This window comes from Hypanus sabinus, chromosome 4 (genome assembly GCF_030144855.1).
Source record: "Hypanus sabinus isolate sHypSab1 chromosome 4, sHypSab1.hap1, whole genome shotgun sequence".
Classification (NCBI taxonomy): domain Eukaryota; kingdom Metazoa; phylum Chordata; class Chondrichthyes; order Myliobatiformes; family Dasyatidae; genus Hypanus; species Hypanus sabinus.
Genome location: NC_082709.1, coordinates 133,828,560 through 133,847,649, shown reverse-complemented (window position 1 = coordinate 133,847,649; position 19,090 = coordinate 133,828,560). Strand labels below are relative to the sequence as shown.

At 41.4% G+C, this 19,090-nt stretch overlaps 2 protein-coding genes across 5 annotated transcripts in view; one reads left to right on the top strand and one right to left on the bottom strand.

Annotated features, from left to right (window-relative positions):
• pcyt1ba (phosphate cytidylyltransferase 1B, choline a) overlaps positions 1–17,564 on the bottom strand; it is a 99,300-nt gene extending 81,736 nt beyond the window's left edge. Inside the window, exon 1 of one of the 3 annotated variants that reach the window (XM_059968181.1) lies at positions 17,295–17,564. In XM_059968181.1, the coding sequence (XP_059824164.1) occupies positions 17,295–17,318 (24 nt within the window). In that variant the 5' untranslated portion in view covers positions 17,319–17,564. The other 2 variants (XM_059968179.1, XM_059968180.1) reach the window with 2 other exon arrangements.
• Positions 17,565–17,717: 153 nt separating this feature from the next.
• pola1 (polymerase (DNA directed), alpha 1) overlaps positions 17,718–19,090 on the top strand; it is a 291,471-nt gene continuing 290,098 nt past the window's right edge. For both annotated transcript variants that reach the window (XM_059966177.1, XM_059966176.1), the window contains exon 1: positions 17,718–17,835. In XM_059966177.1, the coding sequence (XP_059822160.1) occupies positions 17,793–17,835 (43 nt within the window). In that variant the 5' untranslated portion in view covers positions 17,718–17,792. The remainder of the gene's footprint in view (positions 17,836–19,090) is intronic.

The following is a 19,090-nucleotide window of genomic DNA, read 5'->3' as shown; positions in this document are numbered from 1 at the left end:
ACTGCAACCAACCTTGTGCTGTGGGCCAGCATTCTGTGCTCTATAGACAGTGCTGTTTGTTTGCAAAGCTATCCTTTTAACTTCAGACTGATTATTGCTTGCCATTTACATTAAGAACTGAAGACTGGTTCTTGCTTACGACAAGAGGCTGAGCAAAGAATATTGGTTGGAAGCTTAACTTACTCAAAAACAACTCTTTACTCTATGTTAGAAAGCTGAACTTGGCAACAAATACCCCCTTGACCTAAAAAGTGAATAACCATCACACCTCAATGTCAACAAAAGAGCTGGTCATTGACTTCAGAAGGGATGAGGTGTGCACATTCTCCTGTCCATATACTCCTCTGAATGCTGTTGAGAGTTGACAGCTTCAAGATCCTATAGATGTGAACATCACCAATAGCCTGTCCTGCTCTGAGTACTCTGATGTTCTCTGCCACCCATTGCAGAATTTCACCCATTTCCTATTCCAGCCAACGCCAGGAAAGGATTAAGAAGTGCATATTATATTAAAAAGAAGCTGATAGCAAAGACTGGGCTGGTTGGAGCATTCAACAGCAATCCAACTCATCTCCCACTCCGTCCTTTCTTCTCACCGGTGTACATTTATCTGACTCCCAGTTCCTTTTGGTGATTATTACCAAATCTGCTTCCTCCTGCACTTCAAACAGAACAATTCAGACCTTAACAACTCACTATCAGAACTCCTCTCTTCCTCTCCCTGAGACTTTTGCCAATTATCTTAAATTTGCAGCCTCTGGTCATAGAGGCACTCTTTGATAGGGAAAGATTTTTGAACATTCTTAATCAAAACTCGTAATAGTTTTAATACATTTTTAACCTTCTCTGCTCTGAGGAAATCAATCCAACCACTCTCCTCTTTCCACCATCAAGTGAACCGCTGTGAGATGAAGCTACTTCCTTTCTTTAAAGTCACTAATTGTTCCTTTTTTTTGGTCTTTATTCACTGCCATTTGCCACCCATAACAGAATTCATTTGACAACACAAGCAAGACCGCTTGCTCAGCTTCTTAATGACACAAAAGCCTTTTGTGAGTTTTTTGTTACAGATTCAGTTGATTGAAGGTGGTTACACAATCACATCAAATGTATTCTTGTGCAGGAGGAAGGAGCAAGATAAAATTATCAAAATAAGCTGTTAGGAAGGCAGAATGAAAAAAAAGACAGGTTTGAAATAGATTTCATTGACGATCATGCAAAATGACATGTTAATACCATAGCTGGAAGGCTGTTGAGGGAATAGGGAAGGGACAGCAAAGATTCACTCAGAGGCTGTAATATGGGATACGTGTCAATAAACTGAAATGGCTTAGAATGCGGAGCTAAAATAGTTTATCAGAAGTAGCAAAACTATTAAATAGTCAAAAAGTGTAGGAAAAAAAACACTGGCTTGCATCATGCCTGCTCTGACCCCCCCCTCCCCCCACCCTTTAGTGAGTGTCTTCCTACGTGACTTCTGTCAGTGCGCTAACACTTTACCACTGACTGGGACAGATTGAAGCGTAGCACTAGATTCTTTGCCACGAGATGTAGCTGGCAGTGAGAATCAACTGGGCCCACGGGTGGCAGATGCTGAGGTTCCCTACTACAACACAGTGATGAGGTCTTGCCTCTGTAGAAACCAGCGGATTCAAAACCCCGTCACTGGGATTTGCTAAGGTTCCCTGGTTTACGGATTGCCTCCCAGACCCCACATTAGATTAGGTCTGGCACAGGAGCTGGAACCCTCTGATTTCAATTGGGATAGTTGAACTATGGAGGTAAATTAAAAAAATGCTTTGGTTGAGTGTAATAGTTTTACTCATTTGCATGACCAGTTCGTGCATTTTTATTTTTGTACACATTTTGATTCCATAGATTATTTTCAAAAAATTATTACTTACAATTATAGAGACATATTAAGAGCAAAGCTTCCTTAATTTATCAACAGATGGCCTGCCTACTAGCAGAGATGCTTCAGGCTTGTAAAATGAGCTCTTCACATTTGGATTAGGCAAGTTTTGGCACAGCCAGAAAGGAGGAAGCAATGCCATCAGAAGAACTGTGCAAATTCAAAGTAGCCTATCACTACAGTACTTATATAAATACTCGATGATCTCCCACTATAAATATAAATAGTGAGTAAGTTGGTAAGGGTGTTGGAGGGTACTCTAGAGTGAGGGTATATAGCAAATATTAACAATAAGCAACAACCAATCTTCAGACCTGAAAAGGGATTGCAGATTAAAATGCAGCTCAGAACAGGAAACATCCAACTCACTTGAGATGTCTGGATATGCATGAACGTAATGAACACCCCATTTCACGAATATGACTCAGAGACAACAGCATTTAACACTCATTTTGGGTGTATTGGTGGGAAGATCCAGGCATTTAAAAAAATTACATGTAAAGATCCAGGCATTTAAAAAAATTACATGTAACTATGAGGACATTGTAATTGTTTGTGACCTCTGTTCTTTAGCATAAAAATGTGCTGAAATGGTTTTATTCTTTCTTTCTTTTTCTCTCCCCCCTACAAAGAAATGGTGGAGAACTGAATAAGTACCTTTCATCGGTTTTCACTCTGGAAGATGTTGGAAGTTCCAGGTGTCAGGGGTCATGAAGCGTATGAAGTTACCATAACTAGAGAGAAGATTCTCGGGAACCTGAAAGGTCTGAAGGCAGATAAGTCACCTGCATCAGATGGCAAACACCTCAGAGTTCTAAAGAGGTAACTGAATAGATTGTGGAGGCATTAGTAATGACTTTCAAGAATCACTAGATTCTGGAAAAATTCAAATGTTATTCCATTCTTTAAGAAGGCAGAGAGACAGAAGAAAAGAAATTACAGGCCAGTTAGTGTGACCTCAGAAGCTGGGATGATGTTGGAGCTGATTATTAAGGGTGAAGTCCAGAGTACTTGGAGGCATATGATAATGACAACAGTCTACAAGCCCATAGTATTACAGAAAAGATTCTAGCATGCATAAAGTAATGGTTGGAGGCAAAGAGTGGAAATAAAGGGAGCTTTTTCTACTTGACTGCCAGTGACTAGTTCTGTTCCACAAGGGTCTGTGTTGGGACTGATTCTTTTTACGTTATATGTCAATGATTTGGATGATGGAGTTAATGGTTTTGTTGCAACGTTTGCAGATGATATGAAGATAGGTGGAATGACAGGTAGTTCTGAGGAAGTAGAGAGGCTACAGAAGGACTTAAGACAGATTAGGAGAATAGGCAAAGAAATGGCAGATGGAATACAGTACAAGGAGGTGTATGGTCATGCACTCTGGTAGAAGAAAGGGTTGACTATTTTCTAAATGGAGAGAAAATACAAAAAAACAGAGGTCCAAAGGGTCTTGGGAGCCCTCGTGCAAGATTCCCTAAATGTTAATTTTCAGGTTGAGTCTGTGGTGAGGAAGGCAAATGCAATGTAAACATTCATTTCAGGAGGACAAGAATATAAAAGCAAGGATGTAATGTTGAAACTCGATGAAGCACTGATGAGGTCTCATTTGGAGTATAGTGAGCAGGTTTGGGCCCCTTATCATAGAAAGGATGTGCTGAAACTGGAAGGGTTCAAAGGAAGTTCACAAAAATCATTCCAGGATTGAACAGCTTGTCATATGAAGAGCATTTGATGGCTCTGGGCCTGTATTCACTAAAAATCAGAAGAATGAGTGGTGACTTAATTGAAAACTATTGAATGGTGAAAGGCCTCGATAGAGTGGATGCAGAGAGGATGTTTCCTGAGAGAGTCCAAGACCAGAGGACACACCCTCAGAATAGAGGGGCGTCCTTTTAAGGAGATGAGAGGGAACTTCTTTAGCCGGAGAGTTGTGTATCTGTAGAATTCTTTGCCACGGGCAGCTGTGGAGACCAAGTCTTTATGTATATTTAAGGCAGAGGTTGATAGATTCTTGATTGGTCTGGGCATGAAGAGATACAGGGAGAAGGCAGGAGATTGAAGCTGAGAGGAAAATTGGATCAGCCATGATGAAATGCCAGAGAAGACTTGATGGGCCAAATGGACTAATTTTTCTCCTGTATCTTATGGTCTTACATGAAGATCCTTTGCCAGTATAACAGGATGTTTAGACTCTTCATGAATAGCTCTCCTACCAATTCTCAAGGCACCACGTTCAAGTACCACTTGAAAATATGGCTGCTCCTTTTCACATTTTCCCCACTTTAAAATTTGAGAATTCAGCTAGAAATCTCTTTCTTTGGCAAAACCCAATGATCTTCATTTCAGCCTTTCTGAGCTCCTCCACTGAGAACTAACCTTGGCTGATCTGACCATTTGCCCTTTCCATCTCTCACTCTCTTTCTCTGAAGAATAGCTTTATTGTTTTTCATCTAAGTTAGGCTGAGAAGAACTGTGGTCATTGATTCCTCTTTTGGCTCAGAAAAAAGAGCAGGTTCTTAAACCTTAGAATCAAGGCCAGCTTGTTCTTCAAGCAGATCTGAGATGAGATATGATGGATTATACATGCTACCACATCTACCTCCTCTTCAGTCTGCACAGCATTCATTGTAAAACTCCTCTTGACTTCCGGATTATCTAATAGGAATTCCTAATTTCAGGCAGAGAAGAAGAAATTGAATGCTTCCACCTTCTCCCCTCTGCAGGTCACATCTGCCAGATTTCTTGAAGTACAGGTGACCCCTATTTTTTGAACGTTCATTTTACAACACCTTGCTGTTATGAAAGACCTACATTAGTTACCTGCTTTTGCTAACAGGAGGTGTTTTCATTGTCACAAAAAAAAGGTAGCTCACGCACTGAGCAGCCAAGCTTCTCCCCCAGAACTGCATTCTAGCCAGCACTGCTTAAACACGTGCCTGTGAGCACCTGTGCTTTATGTCGATTTATTTTGTGCATCCGTTAGCAAGATGAGTTCTAAGGTATCGGAAAAGCCTAAAAGAGCACCTAAGGGTGTTACACAGTGTAAAACTAGACATAATAAAGCATTTCGATCATGGTGAACAAAGTAAGGACATAGTGAGTTTGGCTAAGGAGGCTGGGTTTGTGGAAGTTGACGATGATGAAGTTGGAAGAGGTTTTGGCATCCCATGACCAAGAACTGACAGATGAAGAGCTGATGAAGAGGAAAGGATAACAATTGAAGCCAAACGCAGTAGCGAATGGCCTGAAAGTGAAGTCATTGAGGAACTGAATGTGAAGCAATTGCGTGAGATTTTCGCTGCGATTGACAACACTGTAATGATTGCAGAAAAGTATGACTTTATTTTTGAAAGGGTACGTAGGTTTAGGGCAGGTTTGCAGGATGGTTTGAGTGCTTACAAAGAACTGTATAATAGAAAAATGCGCGATGTCGTTTTTCAAGCCTTCCACATCAGCCACAGCAGACTGCGAACCTCGGCCTTCAACATCAAGGCAGGCAGACATAGAAGAAGGTAACCTGCCTGCCCTGATGGAAACAGATGACGATGACAACCCAGTCTCTTCTACCTCCCACCACCCCAACCTCCAACCACTCAGCCTAACACACCATCGTCAGTGTGCTCACTGTCTTCCCGATTCCGGTAAGTGAAACTACACTGGAAGTACATGATTTCTACTTTATGTAGGCTGTGTATTTTTATGCGTTATTTGGTATGATTTGGCAGCTTCATTGTTTAAAGGTTACTGGAAAGAGCGCTTCTGCTGAGAGCGCTCGCGCCGAGTGTTTTTGCTGCGAGTGCTGCCGAGACTGCTTGCGTGAGATTTTCTTTACAGTGGACAGTGCTGTAATAATTGCAGAAAAGTATTCCTACTTTATATAGGCTGCGTATTTATCAGATCATTACTGTTATTTTAGGTTTTATGCGTTATTTGGCATGATTTCGTAGGTTATTTTTTGGCTCTGTGAATGCTCACAAATTTTTCCCATATAAATAAATGGTAATTGCTTCTTCACTTTACGACATTCCGGCTTACAAACCATTTCATAGGAACGCTCTACCTTCAAATATCAGGGGAAACCTGTATTTAGATACCTAAAGATGCCTGTGAGGCCTTAAGAATTTTTGAAACCCTGTTTGCAACAAAGGGTTTCATACTTGAAAGTTTCATTCTTCATATATTGCAGTACAGAACTACTATCAGTCCAAAATACTGAGGCATGAAGCTGCATGTGCAACTACTTCATCCACAATGTGTCTATATGACTTGCCACCATAGCAGCGTTGAGCTCCATACAAGGGAATTCAACTGACTTCAATGGACCTACCTTGGATTTTCCCATGGTAAAAGCATTGTGCATCTGACAGCATGTGTGGTGCTACAACAGGTAAGTCACTGCTCCATCGCCACCTTCTGTACAGTGGTGTAACTGTGCAGCAGAAACTTCTCCAAAATCCAGTAGATTCAAACATCTAACAATCTTTAAGTCTTCCAACTGACAAGATTTCTTCCAGCCAGCTTGTCCACTCATGAGCAACTGATGCTGGTACAGTGTCATCCCAGCCAAGCTCTTTCCTGCAAAGATCTTGTGCCTCTTCTGGTGAGTGGTCTATCTTGGACCATGACCTTAAACTTGAAAGTATCAGATTGAATACACCATTACACAGCCAGTACTCCCTCCTTAGAAGGTATATATCTTGATCTAGATCCAAATTCTTCACTTCTTTTGCTCTTTGGTCATTTGGTATCACAGCTAGTATACTACGTCTGTTGCTTATCCACTTTGTGAGTTGAAAGCCCCCTTTAGCTTAAATAGATACAAGGTCATGATAGAGGACACTGCTTCTTCTTCAGAAGAAACTGTTACAAGGATTGCTTTGATGACCAGGCAGTCATCAACATAGAAGCAATGCAAAACCTTACCCTCGGTCTCACAGCTCATCTGTTCTTCATTGTCTTCTATGTATTTCCTAAGGGCACAGTTGGCACAGCTTGCTCCAAAGCGATGTGCCACCATTCTGAAGTCCAACATATCTTGGCCAAGGTCACCATCTGACCACCAGAGAAATCTCAGCAGATCTGTATCTTCTGCTGGTACTTTAACCTGATGAAACATTGATTCAGTATCTGCATGATCACCACTGGCTCTTTTCTGAATCTGGTTATGATGAGCTAGTAAGATATGGTCCTTTTAAAAGCTGAGCATTAAGTGATGTTCCCTGAAAAGTCACTTCACAGAGCTCCCTTTTTCTGGGGTGGTAAATACCATGGTGTGGAATATACCAGACTTCCCCATCACTGCATTCCAGATATTCTGCAGGCACTCTCTCAGTATAACCTTTGGTGATTACATCCTTCATGAAAGCTGTGGAGTCAGTGTGAAATGACAAACCCTTCTTAAACCTCCTCCTTAGATTTAGAAAATGCTATTCTGCAGCCTTCCTCTTATTTGGCAAATTAACCTCTTCCTTTCTTAAAGGTAAACTAATCTGGTAGAGGCCACCCAGCAGTTTTGCAGAGTTTGCAACCAGCTCCATAAACTTGCTGTCTTCTCTTGACAAACCAAGCTGTCCATCCTGACTGCATTCAGGGAAGTTTGCCTTAAACTGCTGCTGCCAACGCTCATCCAAGTTCAGCACTGAGTTCCTGCCAACTGTCAGCTTCGGCTCTTTCATCACTATGGTGTCCTCTCAGTGGTCCATCTACACTCTCCAAACCAACATTACTCTGGTTGCATCGGGTCCATCATTAACACTGCAAATCACCCGCAAAGACTCCAGTGCTTTAGGCACATTTGTCCTCAAAGCAGCTCAATCTCTGAACCAATCTCCAGCAAATGGGCATGTTTTAGGTGAGACCATCCCTGGAGATCCCTCTTTTGTGGAATGTTCCCTCCATGGGCAGGCATACTTTCCTGTGTACAGATGTTAGGTAGTTCAATAATTTTCACCATCTATACCAGCCAGTTCCAACCCTGAAACAATGTAGCTACTCACAACCTTCTCTTGACTCATGCTGCGTAAGGGAATTCGTATCCATTTTTCTTTGAGTTTGAGCTTGTTCATTAGGCCCACTGCGCAGTAATCTGCTGTACTTCCATTATCTAGGAAAGCATAAGTAACCACTATATTGTCGCCCTTCTTAGACTTCATTTGTACTGGAACTATGGTAAGTTAACAATAATGACCACCTGCCTCTGCAAGGCCATTAGATGCCAGGGCATAACTCAGTGCTGTGTCAGATTCTCTTATGGTTTGGTCTGATTCTGCTCCCCTTTCCTTTGGGTGGATATGAATTATGCTGGGATGCATAAAACTGCATACAATGCATGAAAGACGCTTCCTGCAATCTTTGCTGGAGTGTCCTTACATAAGCAGCCAAAGCATACACCATTTTCCTCCAGGAAGACAAGCTTCTCACTATGAGCCCTTCACTCCTCCTGCGGGCAGAAAACCAATGTGTACCAACTCCCACAGAACAGACAAACGTTTTTGGCTGATGAGACCATTTCCCTTACTTTATTTCCAGTTCAGTTTTAGTTTTACTTCCCACAGTGGCCACAGTAGTGGCAAAGCTGCTTTCTTTAGCTCTAAAACAAAGTTGTGACTTAGTTTTGTTCATACTTTTGTTTATTGGCAATGATGGAGCATTCTATGTATTCCCAAATACCAGTCCTATTGCAATCTTTCCTTGCCTTTCAATAAAATTAACAATGTCAATGAAAGTAGCCCTATGGTTGTGCCTTTCTTGCAGTTCACAGGCCACCATTCCCCATCTATCCTGAAGCTTATAGGGCAGTTTCTTTATAAGTCAAGATATTGGCAAGCATGTCCAATTCATACATGTGCAGTACTTCCTCCATGGCATTGCAACAGCCTCTATGATAAAGACGGTAGTCCTGAAAGGCTTTCACATCTTCAGATTTGATCAATACCCATGAAAGACCATTTTCCATGTAGGCAGATGCAATTTTCTGTTCATCACTAAAATGTTCCTGTAGTAAAGCCTTAGCCTTGACATATCTCCTCTTTAGATCAACATACTAGCAACTTCTAACAAGTTCCCATGTGGCCCTTAGTGTACTGTTCAAGGAAATAGAGTCATTCACTGTGTGCGTGTTACTACATGGGATCACCTTCAAAGATTTGAACCTCTCTTTAAGGCAAGGATGAAAACCATTGCAACAAACACAAAATGCTGGTGGAACGCAGCAGGCCAGGCAGCATCTATGTCAGGGGTGGCCAAACTGCTGCTCGCGAGCCACATGCGGCTCTTTGGCATTCAATGTGCAGCTCATGGAAATATGCTGGTTGACCTCCTTTTTACTATGTGCTGCCATTGTGTAGAAATGAATAGGAAAGCATTTTGGAGATAAATAGAACCGTGGGAAATCCCTTGAGACTTAATTCCATTGCTCAAGAGTTGGTGAGAATCGCTACGTGGCGCTGAAGACAGTGGCGCGAGTTTCAAAATTCACAATGTAGATCTACGTTTTTGGGCGCTCAAAGTGTTAGTGACTCTAGGCCTGACCTCACTCACGTCATGTACATTAACGCAGCGTAACACAGGACGCTGAATTGTGCAGACCTAGTTGGTACACTGCGGATACAAGTTTTATTTACAAGTGTCTGTGAAAATTTTGTGAAGGAAGATGGCATCATCAAATTGTAAAAACGAAAATATGAAGATGAAAACAGACATTTTAAGCCACAGTGGGAGGAAGATTTTGTATTCGCCGTTAAAGGAGGTAAACCTTTGTGTTTTATCTGCAATGTGCCACTCAGTCATTACAAAGCCAGTAATTTGAAACGCCACAATGAAACAAATCACAAAAACTTTTCCGCTGATTAGCCATGTAAATCCGAATTATGGAAAAACAAACTAACAGTGTTAAAATCATCACTATATAGCAAAATATTATGATAAGACTGTAATTTTGTAAGGTGGTATCTGATTAAAATATCTCTAATTTTATTGGTTTGCTTTTTTGTTACATATTTTCCTCCATGTTTTGACCAGATATTTACTTAGACAAATAAATATCATTAAAAATATCTCAGTTTTTTTCCTTTTTATTTTTATATTTGGCAGTCTAATCTTAAGTTACTGAAATGCAAATTCACATATTTTTCTTAGATGTTCCGGTAGTTCATTACCGTATTAAAGACGCTCAGTATAGTTAAAACAATCATCAGTCAGGATTTTGAAAACATTTGGTATATACTGTATGTACATTATGATTACTGAAACTAATACAAATTAACAGTGTAAAAAATTACATGCATGAATAAATATTATTGCGTACATGTATTTCTTAACATTTATATAAAATTTTTGTAACAAAATGTGTATGTAACAATAAAAACGTGTGTAAATTTTGTTCATGTCTTGCGACTCTCAAACATCTGAAGTTGATCGTATGTGGCTCCTACATTAAGTAAGTCTGGTTACCCCTGATCTATAGGAAGAAGCACTGAGGATGAAGGGTTTCAGCCCAAAATGTCGACTGTGCTTCTCCCTATAGATGCTGCCTGGCCTGCTGTGGTCCACCAGCATTTTGTGTGTGCTGCTTGAATTTCCAGCATCTGCAGATTTCCTCATGTTTGTGTGAAAACCATTGTTGTTGTGCCAATAAGTTTGTTCTTTCATTTTGTTTGCTCATAATATCAAAAATACTATTCTGATCTCTATCATCTGAGTTGATAAAATGTAATGAATACTTGAAAACAGACTGGAAGACACTGACAGATTAAGCGAGGGAAAATTGCACTGTATAATGCATTTACAACTAACTGAATTCCAAGCTAAAAGAGTACTTTAAACCTTTGTCTAACAAACCAACAATAAAATCACTAGACTCTTCTATAATTCACGCAAAACAAGAATGAGTGAGGCAAGTATAATTGGATCAAATTCAAAGATGAGCGATCAAAGATGAGCTTATTTGGATCAAATTTAAACCAAAGACGAGTGGTCAAAAAAATGTGCTCCCTACTGATCCCCACGGTATGCCGCTGTGCAGGTGAACAGATTACTATACTGTGTTCATTTATTTCTACTGTACCGCCACCCAAACCCATATGACAAATTAACTTAACCCAGTGTGAGAATATGTAACACGAATATAATACAGACAGAAAATAAATAGATAACGTGGCTCTGACAATGTGCAAAGACAAATGTAATATATTTAGCACCAGCAACAAGGACAATTTTTCCCAACAATGGCCTCTATTTTTAAATGAGTATCTGTTTTCATCCATTTCTGCAAAGTCTCCTCCCTTCAAAGTGTAGTATTAGAAAATACGGTGTTAGCTGCTGAATAGAGAGAAATACTCTCATTCCCTAATTTACCCTTCCTTTCTTTTCTCTTTTCCAACTTACCTACACTTCGTGTCTGACTGCTTGAAAAGTTTTCATCAAATCTGGCAGGATCTCTGGGAAATGGAAAGAGGGGAACTAAACTCCAGTTTATCCCTACTAAACATCCAACCACCTGTACACTTCCCTATTATGCATAGTCCTCGGAAGGAAACAAAATAAGACACACACACACACATACTCTCTCTCCCTCTCTCTCACACACACACACACTCACTCTCTCTCTAATGAACGTGACTAAAGTAGAACTTACGAAACACTCTCCAGTTCACATAATTTTAAATTAAATTAGCACAAACTGTTAGGAGCTATTGAGAAAAATTTCATCAGTACAACTGACTGGTTGACTGTTCTGTTGTAGGAAATTTGATACACTTTACTTAAACACAAAGCACAATCCAAATTTAGCTCAGGCCTACAAAGCTCTGGGCCAACATTATCAAGCGTAGGCCCAGATTTAAAAGAAAGACTGAGGTATTCAAATCAAGTTGTTTAGGAAGGTATGAAAACAGGTTAAACACAATATAAATGATACATGTAAAAATGTTATTAAAACACATGTAATAATATAAATTTTTTTTGCTTAAACCCATATTTGGATGTTAGAAATTTAAGTTCCTTAAAGAAAGAAAAAAATCAGTTTCAGTGCAAAACTTGTTTGCAAGTCCAGGGGAAGGGAAGTGAGGGGTGGGGAGATAGAATGTAGGGCAGGGAGAGGCAGAGGTAGTCGGGGTGTGGGGGTTGGGTGAGGTAAAATAACTGGGATTGGAGAAGCAAAGAGCTTGAGGTGAGAAAAGGTAACTGGATCTTGTAATCTAAACATAAATTTTCTAAGAGTACAATTGCAACTACAATGCCAAGACTACAGCAAAACATTAATTTTTATAATGAGGAGTGAAGACTGATTTAATTTCAGGTGTTACCTTTAATCAGAGTTTGTGTCAGGCTCATGGGGGTGGGGCAGAGGTTCTGGATGAAAGGAAGAATCATTCTGCAGGGTTAGAAGGATTACGGTATGCAATAAGGTCTGGGGACTGAAAACGTTAGTATTACTTTCTAAATATTAAAACAAAAGGTGCCACGTTTAACTGTGCATATTCAAACACTAATCTAAAGGGTGAAGATGGACATTCTTGATGAAATACCCCAACAGCAGCAACTGCACAGTGATGCCAAGAACAACATTTGCTAAGAAATGTCCGGCAGCAGCAGTCTGTCACTCAGATTTAATCAGGTTATCAGGTCACACAATGTAATAAGACTCTGCCATACTTTGACCAATGATCTGCACTATTCTTTACTACTTAAAATTCTAGTCTTTAGTTTTAACATCAAATAATATAAAATAAAATTTATAACAAGTGACTTAAAATAAACAATTATGTCTGTACACAACTCATTTTTACTCATTCTCCGTAACTTCTGCCACCTCCAACGGGATCCCACTACCAAACACATTTTTCCCTCCCCCCTTTCTGCTTTTCGCAAGGATCGCTCCCTACGCGACTCCCTTGACCACTCGTCCCCCCCCCCCCCATCCCTTCCCACCGATCTCCCTCCTGGCGCTTATCCTTGTAAACGGAACAAGTGCTACACCTGCCCTTACACTTCCTCCCTCACCACCATTCAGGGCCCCAGACAGTCCTTCCAGATGAGGCAACACTTCACCTGTGAGTCGGCTAGTGTGGTATACTGCATTCAGTGCTCCCTGTGTGGCCTTTTATATATTGGCGAGACCCGACGCAGACTGGGAGACCGTTTTGTGGAACACCTACGCTCAGTCTGCCAGAAAAAGCAGCATCTCCCAGTGGCCACATATTTTAATTCCACGTCCTATTCCCATTATGATATGTCTATCCATGGCCTCCTCTATTGTCAAAATGAATCCAAATTCAGGTTGGAGGAACAACACCTTATATACCGGCTGGGTAGCTTCCAACCTGATGGCATGAACATTGACTTCTCTAACTTCCGTTAATGCCCCTCCTCCCCTACTTACCCCATCCCTGACATATTTAGTTGTTTGCCTGTTCTCCATCTCCCTCTGGTGCTTCCCCCCCCCCTTCTTTCTCCTGAGGCCTCCCGTCCCATGGTCCTTTCCCTTCTCCAGCTCTGTATCACTTTTGCCAATCACCTTTCCAGCTTTTAGCTCCATCCCACCCCCTCCGGTCTTCTCCTATCATTTCGCATTTCCACCTCCCCCCTCTACTTTCAAATCTCTTACTATCTTTCCTTTCGGTTAGTCCTGACGAAGGGTCTCGGCCTGAAAAGTCGACGGTGCTTCTCCCTATAGATGCTGCCTGGCCTGCTGTGTTCCACCGGCATTTTGTGTGTCTTGTTGTTTGAATTTCCAGCATCTGCAGATTTCCTCGTGTTTGCTGATTTTTAAAATGCTTTGTTGTTCATCTCCGCACATTGTGGTGCTTTCTTGCCACTTCTTTGGCATTTTTCTGTTTAATTTTGAGGCTGAGCTGCTACCTCAACAGTCAATCCAGCACAGAAGGAAAGCATGGTGGCAGTCAGCCAGATTCGGACTCAGAACCATTCATCTCAAAGTCCAGTAGCAGGCCACTACACCGCCGGCCAATACAACTCCCTCCTTCTAAACCTGCTGCATCGAAAGGTAATATATATATATTTAAAATGGAGTAAGATGTTGAATAGCTTTGTGTATAAATAAATAATAAATGATTATGAATTCTTGGCAAAATCCAAAATGATCCCCTCTTCAAAAAGCAGCAGCAGTATAAGAATCTACCCCAGCTGCATCAGTAAAAAAACACAAACAACATTATAATGGCTTAGCACCTTACGCATAATATAAATAAAATATTGTTATTGACAACAAAGCTCAGAGATCCCTAACCAAGTGAACTTTGCTCTTGCAATTCATGACATCAGCTAGACCTTTAGATTGTGCCACGTACAAAAACTGTTAGCTGGAATTTGCTGTTATTTTATGGGACACAGGACTATTGTGAAGCGTTCTTTTAGACAAACATTAAATTCCCTGGCTGTAAGAAATTGTATAAAAATTGAAAACAAGGAATTGCTGTCAAATTCTACAAAGCTAACAAGACTTGAAAACATTGCAAGTACTCAACAGATTAGAAAGTGTTTGATAAAAATTTCTAATGTACATTAAACTTTAACTACATTTTTTCTTTTACTTGCGGCATCTTGCAGTTTGTCAGAATTTTCTGTTGTTAAAACTTATACGCAACATATATTTCCATTTTATTAAAATCTCTAATATCTACAAGTAGCTGTTTACAAAATAAATACAATTATACAATAACTGTCTTTAATAGCTTGGCCAGAATTCAGTTCCACCAACACCTGCTCACAAACTCCCACCTCCACAACACGGAAAATCTTTTCTTACCTCCCGCAGAATCTTGACTGCAGGTGTATACCCTCCACCTTTCTCCTCTTGCCATCTGCGTTTTTTATCAGACATTTCTTCTGTCTCTATCAGGCTGTTTGGAGAAGTGTACTCACAGCAAAAAAAGCACAGCTACCAATCATGGGGCAAAGTTCATGCCAACTTATTCTCTCATGCCATGTAAATATACTGAGCTGCAAACAAGAATGTTCCTCCTTGATTTGAGACAATGATACTGAGGTCCCTATCTCCCTGCAGTTACCTTTTATGCAACGGTCTCCTTGTCATGAACCATGTGACAGGAGAACGGTAGTTCAAAGTCTAGATGCAGCCATAAGAATTTTCTTGCATGAATGAATGATAATGGAGAAAATAAGAATTGAATTCCTGCTGTCCAGTAAAATTATATTGAATAGGAGTAATGGGCAGTGTGCTAGACACAGAAATAAATATTTATTTAAAATAGATTAAACTAGATTAAAATAAAACCAGGTCAGTACTGTGTATTTTCTTTCAGTTCGAAGTTCAAAAGTTCAAAGTAAATTTATTATCAAAGTGCATCCATTTCACCATATACCACCCTGAGATTTTTCTTGCAGGCATTCACAGTAAATAAATACTAAGAAACAAAACAGAATCAATGAGAAGCTGCACACAACAAAGACAGATTAAAAATGTGCAAGACAACATACTGTGCATATACATAAAAGGAAAAAAACGATAATAAATAAATAATAAATAGATTACAAAAGAAAGCAAGTTTTAATTTTTTTCTGAACAGATGTTGAAAAATATTTTTAATGGTGTGTGTTTAACACAGAAAGATTTTTAAGTTATTAGAAAGATTCTGACTTTTTTGGGTATCTGAAGGTGAAACTCATTGACAGCTTTGACATCTGGTGAGGCATTCCTCACTCCCTGTTTTTACTTTCAATTAGTTTCATATTTTAGAGTTACAAAACCTAACACTGAACAGCTGGTTATTTGTGCTGAGACCCTCTGGAGTCACATTTTGCCACACGAAGGTACTGGCTTCACTCTCTGGCTCACCATGACACAGCCCTGTTGGAACAAGTCTGGTGCATGGGGGCAACAAAGAATTTGCCTCATTTATGCCCCTTTGTAAAAATAAACGTTATTTTATAGTGGTCATTTTGAATTGTTCCCCTAAGCCATTCTGGTAAAGACAAAGGTTGAACATTTCGATTAGTTGAAAAGTGATTGGAACTAGCCTGCTTCATGAAAAGCATATCATTCGTTGAACTCAATCAAAACCAGGCTTCTGAACACATTTACCAATTCAATCCCACGTGATAACGAGGAAATTCACTTGTGATGAGGCTGATTCTTTCTCTTGAGTTGTAACAGGAGGAAGACCACAGATATAGAGGAGGATAGTAAATAAATTGATTTTTTTCATCTTGTGGGCATTCAAGGCAAATACATATAAACAAAAAAATGCAAGAAATATTAATAAAATGAGACAAAGTGTCAATGAAAGTGAGTCCATTTGTTGTGGGAACAGTTCAGCGGTGGGGGGGGGGGGCAGTGAAATTGTCCCCAGTGGGATTTGTGAGGGGTAATAAGTGTTCCTATACCTGGTGGTGTGGGTCCTGGGGCTCACGTACCTTCCTCCTGATGGCAGCATGGCTCTGATGATGAATGCTGCTTTCCTATGACAACACTGCTTGTAGATGTGCTCAGTGGTGGGGAGGGCTTTACTCATGATGGGTAAATGATCTGTATCCACTACCTTTTTGGAGGCTTTTCCATTCAAGGGCATTTGCATTTCCATACCAGGCCATGATGCAACCAGTCAGTATACCCTCCACTCTACAGCTAAAGAAGTCTGTCAAGGTTTTAGACATCATGCCAAATCCTTACATACTTCTAAGAGAGCACTGGTATGCTTTCTTCATAATGGCACATACATGCTGGGCCCAGGGCATACCCCCTGAAATGATAACACCAAGGAATTTAAAGTTGCTGACCCTCTCCACCTCTGATCCCCTGATGAGGACTGGCTCGTGGACCTCTGGTTTCATCTTCCTGTAGTCAGCTCCTTGGTCTTGCTGACATCGAGTGAAAGGCTGTTGTGGTGGCGTCACTCAGCCAAGGTTTTCAATCTCCCTCCTAAATGCTGCTTGGTCACCATTCGGCCCACGACAGTGGTGTCCTCAGCAAACTTGAATATGGCATTGGAGCTGTGCTTAGCCTCACAGTCATAAGCATCAAGCAAGTAGAGAGGGGGCTAGGCACACAACCTTGTGATGCACCTGTGTTGATAGAGATCATGGAGGAGATGTCATTACCAATCCAAACTGACTGAGGTCTACAAGTGAGGAAATCAAGGATTCAGTTGCATTGAGGCTTAGATCTTGGAACTTACTGATAGTTAGTAACAGAATTTTAATGACTTGGTCATATGTTTAATTGCTGAATTAAAAAAAAGATCAACTTATTGTTCCCTTGTGACTTTTACGGTACATTCCTTGAGCTACGAGGTAAAGCTTGCAGCATACTGTGGCCGTTAGACACGAACTGAGCAAAAGCTTCCTCTGGAACTCAGGCTAATAGTGTACAACTGTTCAACTTCTTTAATGGCGCTTTACTTGCCTTCTTGGAAAACGAAGTGTTCATCTTCCTTCAAATAACATGCACAGAAAAGGGAGAGTTCAACATTTCCTCTCAGCAAGACAACTCCACGAATCTTGCTCGAAATCTTGAGCACACAGAATACTGCAGGAACTACAGTATGTGTTCAAACGATTTACTTCATGTTGTCATGAACAACGTGTTCGTCGGCACCCTGTTTCAGCGGGAGCCAGCCATCGACAGAAGCGTAGGGAAGAGTCTATTAGGCTCGCTCTCTGCAACTGCCGCGGTGCGTCTTCACGGCTGTAGCCTAATCTGGGCAACTGTCACTCAGCAGAGACGGGCGGAAATCTTCTGCTGACCTGATCAAAGATGGTGGCGCCCAGCCGCTCTCTGTTCCGATTGGTGCGCTGCTGCATGACGTACATCCGAGCGTGCAGTTCCATTCGCCTCAGTTCCGGCAGATTTGGCGCCACATTTTGGTGCGATTTTAGCAGCGGTTAAGGCAAAAAGCATCGAATGGGTCCGGAGAGGGAGACTGCAGCCGAGCCAAATGGGCAGGGTAATGACAGCAATGGTTTGGATCAAGGGGAAGGGTAAACTCTCGGGTGGCGGTGGGTTAAAAGGAGATCTGGGGATTCATTGTGAAAGGAGAAAGCTGTGTGTGTCTGTCAGTTGCCTCGGGGTAAGGGGTGGATGGGAGTGAGGGGTCACCCCAGGGTGAGCGGTGTGTGTGGCGACTGAGGAGGGTCACCTCAAGGTGAGGGGTGTGTGGCGAGTGAGGGGTTACCCCAGGGTGAGGGGTGTGTGTGAGACGAGTGAGGGGGTCACCCCAAGGTGAGGGGGTATGTGGCGGGTGAGGGGTGTGTGTGGAGAGCGAGTGGTCACCCCAGGGTATGGTGTGTGTCTGTGTGTGTATATATACAGTGAAGGGGGGTGTCACCCCTGGGTGAAGAATGGGTGGTGAGTTTGGGGGGGGGGGTGGAGGCAGTCACCAGAATGAAGTGTGTGTGGTGAGGGGGATCAACCATGGGTAATGTGGTTGGAAAGACCCCTGTGGATGGGGGTGAAGAGAGGAGGGAGACCTTTCCTATCCATATATCTGTACAAATATCTTATAAACATTGTAATTGTACCTGCCTCTGCCACTTTCTCTGACAACTCCTTCCATATGCTTCTGTGTCAACACACATTTTACTCTGGTTCACTTCAGGTCTTTCCCTTCTTAAATCACACCTGTGCTCTTTAGTTTTAGACTCCTGTTCTCTTAGAAAAAGACAATTACAATCCATCTGATCCGTGGCCCTCATGATTATATAAACTTCTACTGGTTCCCCTCTCAGCTTCCTTTGTTCCAGGGAAAACAGTCCCAGCCAATCCAGTCTCCTTATAACTCAAGCCACCCAGACCCCACAGCGTTCTCGCAAATCTTTGCCGTGCCGTTTAGGTTAATGACAACCTTTCTGTAGTGTGGCAACCAACACTGTAGTGTTCTTGGTCTGCTTTCTCCAGCAGTTTGTCCACGATGTCCCTACTCTTGTACTCAGTGTCCTGAATAATGTCTAAGTAAGAACATTATGTTCTGTCCCCATTGATTGATAGCTCTATTTCTCATGTACGATGACCAACACAGTCCGAGGATTGGGCTGGGAATGGCCTCCGATTTTGCCACACTTCCAGTGCTGACATAACTTGCCCACAACTCATTACCCTGACTTTTGGAATGTGGGAGGAAACTGGAGGACCCAGAGAAAACACACTTGGTCACGGGAAAATGTGCAGAGAATGGCATGAATTGAGTCCTGAAATCTGTAAAG